At 34.9% G+C, this 8,342-nt stretch overlaps 1 protein-coding gene across 2 annotated transcripts; it reads left to right on the forward strand.

The window, feature by feature from the left end:
• Positions 1-221: 221 nt before the first annotated feature.
• LOC110646042 (uncharacterized protein At3g28850) lies at positions 222-2,607 on the forward strand. Of its 2 annotated transcripts, none has more exons than XM_058140954.1 (2): positions 222-344; positions 919-2,607. In XM_058140954.1, the coding sequence occupies exon 2, from the start codon at positions 919-921 to the stop codon at positions 2,221-2,223; it is 1,305 nt and encodes a 434-aa protein (XP_057996937.1). In that variant the 5' UTR covers positions 222-344; the 3' UTR covers positions 2,224-2,607. The 2 variants fall into 2 exon arrangements, with proteins under 2 accessions (XP_057996937.1, XP_021655038.2); XM_021799346.2 differs by having other exon boundaries at positions 225-344; positions 907-2,607.
• Positions 2,608-8,342: the final 5,735 nt, after the last annotated feature.

Below are 8,342 nucleotides of genomic sequence, written 5' to 3' on the forward strand. Positions count from 1 at the left end.
ATTCAATTGAGTATCTGAACATATCAGAGGCATTGCGATCCTAATGGATTGAAATTGTTCCTTGACCCCTGTTCGAACAGCAAAATTGAGAAATTTCAAAATGAAAAACAATATTAACAATTAAAAAAAAATTTCTTTTCCTTTGTGCTTTTCCACGTGGAAGCTCCAAGCTAGCCAGACTTTTCCACCCTCCCATTTCATTTCTCCCTTGGTCCCTGCTCTCTCTCTCTCTCTCTCTCTCTCTCACAAATTTCTGGAGAGAGACAAAAAAAAAAATAAAAATAAAAAAGAGAAAACGAAGGAGAAGAAGAAGAAATGCAGAAAGAGACCCCACTGTGAATCAGGTGACGGTCTTGGTGATGGTTATCTGCACTCACTTTTTCTTCGAATTTTTTTTTGTTCATAACATTTAATCTCCTTATTTGATGTCAATTTTTAATCTTTCTTATTCCACAATTTTCCCTCGTTCTTTTTCTTTTCCTTTTGCATCGAATTTGATCATTTCACGGGAAAAATCTTCTATCTTGTCTTCTTCTTCTTCTCTCTCTCTCTTGTTCAACGGAGCTCTCTCTGTTTCAGCTTTCTACTCCTTATTATGTCTGTTCTTCAATTTCTGCTTTTTGGGTTCTTTGATTGAGCTTGGTTTCTTGATTAATTAACACCCCATTAGTCAGTTTCGGTTCCTTTACGTGTTTTGATGGATCTGCCCCTGCGATTTTTCTTATTATTTATGAAGGGTGGAGGCATTTCTTGATCATCTAATTATTTCCAAAATTTTCAATTCTTTTGTGATGCTTTCTTATTGAATCTTTACCAAAACTCTTCTTCTTATCCAACTAATCTTTCATGTCTATAACTTCATAGTCTGCTCTGTTTCTTTTCTTGAAGTTTTCTCTGTTTTTCAAGGAACTTTTTTAGATGGGTTGTGCAAGCTCAAAACAAAAGCGTTGCCGGCGTTGCCGGCACTGCCGGCACTGCCACGCACCCTATTCTCCGATGCCTCGGAGCTACTCAATGCATGTGGTTCATCCGTCGCAGAAAAGAGGCGATGGCTATCATGTGGTGGCGCTCACCTCCACCACATTAGGCTCTCTTGCGCTCGATTCACCTTCCAATTACAAGGACAATATCAATGCTGCTATTGATATTTTGACAGCGAAAAGCAATGATGAGGAGAGTACCAATTTATGTGATGAGCAAAATGGGATTTCAAACGACAAGGAATTGAAGAGCAAGGAATTTTCAGTGGGGTTAATTGAAGCCAAGAGTTGGTCTAATATGATCCAAGAAAAAATTCCCAAAATTGTCCCAAGGACGCCAGTTAGAACGCCGCCTGGAGAGCCTGAAACCATCAATGCTTGGGAGTTGATGGAGGGTCTTGAAGAAGATGATGGTTCTGTACATTTGCCTCATCTGTTTCGCAGCTTCTCTTTCGATCTTTCTCGCGAAACAAATCCAGTTCCTGATAGCCCAAGATTGAATGGGACCACATTTTCACCAAATAATCCCCAGACTAGTCTCAAACCTCTTTGGCTTAAATTAGCAGACGAAGAAGCAAATTCCAAGTGTCCGGAATTCGACCCTCAAATCATTTCCACTTTCAGAAAATCTCTCCAGGATCTCTCTCCTGCCCATCCATTTTACCTCAAGCCACCGGACGGTGAGAAACAATCACCTCTTTCTCCTCCCTTAGCCGGCAATAATCATATTAAAAACTTCTGTAAACGTGGGAATGAGAAGGTGGTGGTATACTTTACAAGCCTGCGAGGGATTCGCAAAACCTACGAAGATTGCTGCCATGTGAGAGTGATCTTAAAGGGCTTAGGTGTTCGAACTGATGAGCGAGACGTATCGATGCATTCAGGGTTTAAGGATGAGTTGAGAGAGCTATTGGGAGAAGGGTTTAGAGGAGAAGGAGGACTACCGAAGGTGTTTGTCGGAAGAAAATACATTGGAGGAGCTGAGGAGATACGGCGACTGCACGAAGAAGATCAGCTGGATAAATTGTTTGAAGGGTGTGAAATGGTGGAGGACAGTGGTGGTGGAGCTTGTGAGGCTTGTGGGGATATCAGGTTTGTGCCATGCGAGACATGCTTTGGGAGTTGTAAGATATACTACGAATGTGACGAAGAAGAAGAAGAAGAAGAATGTGAGCATGGCTTTCAACGTTGCCCTGATTGTAATGAGAATGGACTAATACATTGCCCGATTTGTTGCTACTAGCTAATGTCTTCCCACTGCCAGAAAACCAGATTTCTCCATGTCCTGCTTGGGGATTTCCTCAGCCCGATTCGTTATGGATTTCCTCAGCCTGATTCTACACATATGTTATGTCTCAAATTTATGGTATCAATTTAGATAAGAATTTCTTGTCTTTAATAAATATTTTTCTCTTTGTTTTATGATTTGTTTGTCGTACAGTGAGGAGTTTTTGGGATGTAAGAGAGGAGATGGAATCGTATGAAAAAAATTGGAATAAAAGAAATTACAGGGAACAATGTGTTCCGAGCAGATTTTCTACTTCCCCAGTCATTTGCCTTGTTGGCTGTACAAGTGTATGTATTTCAGAGGTAAAGGGAAAATAAAAATGTTTATTTATTTGAAAGATGAGAATATATTGTTATGTTTATGATAATCGTTTTCATTTGTTTTTTTTTTTATGATATTTTTAAAATAAATTTTATAAAATTTTGTAAAATTTAATTGCATTTTATATGTTAATGTATTTAGTTTATAAAAATTAAAATTAAAATTAAAATTTAGAAATTTAATTTTATAAAATTAATTATAATTATAACTCTGATATGTGTGTAAATTTATTTTATGGACTTCCAAATTCAAGATTTAGAAAAAGCAGAAAAGGAATTATAATTTCACTATTGGGGGTAGTTTTAAAAAGTGAGAATATATGAATTATAATTATAAAATTATTTTAAATATGAAATATATATATAATTTAATTAAAATTTTTTATCTCAATTTGTAGAATACTAAATAATGAAATTTATTTTAAATTAAAATTCATTTAAAATAATTTTAAATTTATAATTGATTTGATCTAAATATACAGTATTATCACGCACCCCACATATCAAAAGAAAAAAATGGTGAACTTTTGGAAGCACTCTTTTTTTTTTTAATAATTAATTTGTCATTTTATATGTTAATTTTGCGGTAATTGTTAATTATATATTCTAGAGTAGAAAAAGAAATGTTATTGTATTAAATTAGTTAATTATGGCAAATTAGGTGAAGATTTGAGGTCAACCAAAAGTGGGTCGGCCAAGTGATCTTAAGAAGACGGAGATGATCAAAATAATGAATCACTTGGACCGCAAAGGTTCGGAACATTGTTTAGTGACTTTCAACTTTCTGCGGAATGACCACTTCCTCGGAAAGTGACACCACCATATAAACCCCTTTTTTTAGCAAGGCAAAACCCACCAATTAATGAAATCCCTTACAAATTTTTGACCTTTTGCTCTTCAACCCCCACCACTCAAAATGTGATCTTTTGAAATGTTAAACCATTTAATTTCGTATCATTGAGTTTTTTTTTTTTCCTAGACAAGTATCATTGGGTATTAATTTAATGGCAATGAATCTAATGTTATGTGTATTTGCTTGTTTTTAAAATTGAATATGACCAATCAATAAAATAAATTAATTAAGAACTGAATCTCTAACCGATCTGATATAAAAATCAATTCTTTCTGCCTTGAAAAAAATATTGTCTATAATGAATGTTGAACCTATAACCTATAAAAGAGAACGTGTCTGCCTTTTCACCAGATAAAATTATTTTTCTTTTCTCAGAAGATAGAGATGGATAGAAGTTTCATTAAAACAAAGGCTAGAGGCCTAATTATAGAGGAAGGCCCAAGGCCAAACTAAAAAGTTCCAACCACAATATTCAAACTTTGCCCAAAAAATCAACCCAAACCCATTACAAGGGAGACCTTAACAGAATTTGGACCTAAACTTGAAATCCCTGACCTGATAGAAGACCTCAAACACGCCACCGAGAAATACAACATGGCAAGGACCATAGCAACTATCAGGCTAATAGGCAGTGGGAGAAAAAGCCAACTGAAGCATTATCCGAGGGCCTACACGACTTAAAGAGCCTAAAGAGGAGGTCCCCAGAAACAGAACCCTAAAGCTTTGGGAAGGAGGTTGAACCCAACAACTAGAACTAGAATAGCATTACCATGGAAACCATCACCACCAAACTATTGGAGCCAAAAACACAAAAGATCCATTCCTCAAAAGGCCAAGTGTTTACTGGTTTACAATCCTGCAAGTGCACTGATCGCGAACAAGTAATACAGTAGTGAGTAGAGTATCGTTCCTACGAGGAATTTATAGGCGTAAATACCAAGCTTGACAATAATTTTGACTGTTTAAACTACTGAATGTTTTGAGAGATTAATTCTAAACTACCATTATAGATACTGAGAGTTAAATAAAGATAAAACTATGAACTTAAACTAAGAATTAATTGACAAAACAATTTCAAAATTAAGATTTCACACTTTAACCTTATTATGGACTTAACTTTACCTATTTAATAGATTGAGAATTATTAATTTGATGGAAATTAATCCTAAGATATCTTAAGTTCTCTCTCAAGGCACCTAAGATGGTGTATTTTAATTAATCTGAACCCTACTTTTATGGTGATCAATTTTAATTAAAACCTTTTAAGCTCTTTGATTAATTATGTGATTTCACAAAGGATTTCAGCCTCTCTAGATCACATTTTCTAGGTTCAAAATTCTAATTTCCAATACTAATTTTTACCTTTTAGTTCTTCAACTAGTATCTTATATCATGACTAAGTGGGTACTAACACATAGTATATATTAAGAACACAGAATATTGAATCAAAAAATAAAACTCAAATCCATTAAATAACCTTAATATATATTCATAACAGACATTGAAAGTGATACTTTCCTAATCCTAGAATTAAACGAACTACTCACTCATGGTGAGTTTAACAAACATACTAAAATTAAAGTAAAATAATATAAGATAATTTGAAGAAATATAACAAAAAAACCCAGAATAAAGAATCTGCAGCCTTGAACCTTTGAAACTTCAGTTGAGAGTCCTTCTCCTTGATGTTGATGTAGTTTCTCTCTAAGTTGCTTAGAAAACTAGGGTTTGTATGTAAACTAAAACTGACTCTAACTTGAATTAAAGGCTCTTTTGCATGTCTCAATCATCTAGTATTTATATAAGGTATCTCAAAGTCATGTTTTAGAGTTTCAAGAGCCTTAGAAGTCTTTTCGAAATGAGAAGAAGGGAATTGGAGTCAAAACAAAAGTCTATCTACTGCAAAGTACACAACCCGTGTGGCAATACATAGCCCAAGGCCATGTAAGTCTCTGGACTAATTCGGGCTTCATTCATGAAGGAATAGCAAGTTACATAGGGGTAGGAAGTTTACATAGGGCTATTAACATGGCCCGCATACTGTCGTCTCTCCTTGGCTCTCCAGGTCTTTAGCTTCTAGAAGATTACACGGGGTTTGATGATTTACACAGGATCTATCATATGATCCGTGTACTGTGGTTTCTCTATGCCTTCTTTAATCTCTCTTAACCAAGGAGTTACATGGGTCAAGCTCCATGCTTACACGACCTGTGTAATGTTATGCAGTAGTCCTTCTTGCTTTTTCTGCTTTCCAAACTTGTCCAATTGACTTTCATGCCTTGGATATTCCTTAAAACACCTGAAAAGATACAGAAAATACAAAATTAAGTAGGGATTAACAAAATCAACAAAAACTAATGAAACTAAGTAAAATGCATGTAATTAATTACCTAAATGCTATGAAATACAATGCAATAGTGCCTTAAAATACCTATTTGATACAAGCGTATGAAATATCCTCAAACTTAAACTTTTACTTGTCTTTAAGCAAAATAAAACTTTAAAAACTCATTAGGGTACTTGATTTTTCTTAGAAATACAACAAAAAACTTAACTTACATATAATTGAACTCTCTATAACCTTCATACTAATTTTCCTACGTTTAAGGCATAGAGACATCAATAATTGCCTATTAGAATTTCATCCCTCTTATGGAGTTTCAACCAATCATTCTACTTGTAAGGTCGTTAATAAGTCATAAATAACCTATTTTACTAGGATAGATTTGAGAAATACTTACTTTCTTAAAGTTGCCTCTATTATGCATGTTTGTGGTGGAGTGAGGTGATATATCTCCAACTCCATAGGCATACACCTTTCAAAAGATCAAATAGTCTTTAAAAGGATTGTAATGGGGCTAAAAGGTAGTGATTTGATTGTCAATGAAAGGTTCTGGAGAATACAAATATGAGAGTTGCTATTGTGCAAAGGCTCCAAATATACTAAGTTTATTTTTCTCTGTTTTGCATGGAGAGGATGAGTATTTGGATTTTAATGCCAGGTATGCTTGCTTGATCCTCACTTTGGGACTTCTTTGCCTATTTTTCTTCTCTTTGTATTTATGTCCCTTTAGTACTTTACCCCCAAACTCATTATTTTTGATGGGTTGGAAGGGTAACTCTTCAATGTTTTTAATTGCACACTTGCACTTCTTTTTTAATTTTGCACCCTTCTTCCATATTTTCTCTCTTTTTACATGCACCTAGCATACCTTTCACTTCTGCATTTTAGCTTTCTCATAGGGTAGGATAAGTGTTTAGGCTTGGGGCTAGGATAATATTGTGGATTATCAAAAATCATTTAAGGGAATAGATGTAGGCTCAAATTGGCTACAAGGGGTGAGAATTTGGTGTTGGGTGGTTAAGGCTATGATGAGTTTATAAACAAAGAATGCCTTAATCATCTTTTTATTAAGCATATGCTAGGATTTCACCTCAATAGGTCCAAGAAACATGTTTTATGGTTGGTGAGGCATTTTAGGTTTGTTCATATTTCAAAATTTTTTTCCTAGTTTTACAAGTCTAATGTAACAAACTAATGGCTATGAAGGGGTTTAATTAGTTTAACTTCACTTAGGCAATTAAATTTTTCATAAACAATACATTGAAGTCTTTTTACCTATCCAGTTACGTCCATTCTTCTTTTCAATAGAGATTAATTATTAGCTTATTAAGGTTTTTAGTTGTAGTTCTAAGATAAAAATCCTTTGAAAAAGTTCAAAAATTTTTTAAATTTTAAATTTTTTTTAGATTTTGATACACAAGTATGATAGAGGTATAATAAAGTAATATGAAATAATAAAGATAAAAAGCAATGCATGAATGCACTCCCAAACTCAAATTTGCCATTGTCCTCAATGGCAATATATTATGCAAGCTAATTAAAGAAAAAAAAACAAACACAAGATAATAGCAAAGCACATATGTATTAAGGAAGGCATATGAGCATTAAGAGCATAATTTATACAAAATAAACCTATTAGACTAGGTAGTAACTATGACTAAGGCTTATGCCTCTACAATTTATCAAAATGTGTCCTAATCTACTATCCTACGGCTAGAAAGTCTGTGATAGCGAGGAAGGTGCCCCTCATTCTGCCTTTCGAGGATCATATCAAGTTTATTGTGAGCCTCATAGAAACTGTCCTCTATGGCTCTAATTCTATCTGAAATAGTAGTTTCTAGGGTCCTCATTCTATTGTTGATGGTCATCTCCATCTTTTACAGGTATATAAGAATAGTATTTGCAGGTGGTGGTATGTATGAAGGGACCTGTCTAGTGATCCTTCAAGGAGGGGTCCAACTCATCCTACTGTTGCTGTTGTGCTTGCTCCTATGCTCTAGAAGATTCTCCTTATTCTACTGCTACTGGTGTTCTCCTAGGAATGACATTCCATTGTGTATTGAGTGATAGGCCTGTGTCCCTAACTCTCCTGCATAATCCCATAGATATACAGATAGTCTAATCTATTTTAGTGCTGCCTGAGATGGGGTGTAAGCTAACATGTGCTGGCATAAATCGTAGTGCAGGGCAAGTGCTATGATGAGGCCTCCTACCACTATGTGACTAGTGGCCTGATGAGAAATCCTCCTTAGGTGCTAGTGTAAGAAGTATCCTATGCTACATCTCCTGCCATTCACCATGCACAATAAGAAGAACAACTCATTGGCGTTGACCATGCCTAGGCTATAACCGTGCCCCATAATGGTGTGGGCTATGAGTTTGTACAAATATCTCAATGCTGGGTTGGCCAATCTCGTTGACTTCGACCTACTGGAGTTATATATCTTTGGTTTGGGGGCAATGGTCCTCTAGAAAGTAATTCTGTCATACTCTAGTTTTTTTTTAGAGATCTTTTGGAGTCCCTTATTGTCAAAACCAAACACAGTATTGAACTCAT

Source organism: Hevea brasiliensis, chromosome 18 (genome assembly GCF_030052815.1).
Source record: "Hevea brasiliensis isolate MT/VB/25A 57/8 chromosome 18, ASM3005281v1, whole genome shotgun sequence".
Lineage (NCBI taxonomy): Eukaryota > Viridiplantae > Streptophyta > Magnoliopsida > Malpighiales > Euphorbiaceae > Hevea > Hevea brasiliensis.

Bases quoted from the DNA above. Each gene is read 5' to 3' on its own strand.
- LOC110646042 (XM_058140954.1), top strand. From the start codon at position 919: ATGGGTTGTGCAAGCTCAAAACAAAAGCGTTGCCGGCGTTGCCGGCAC.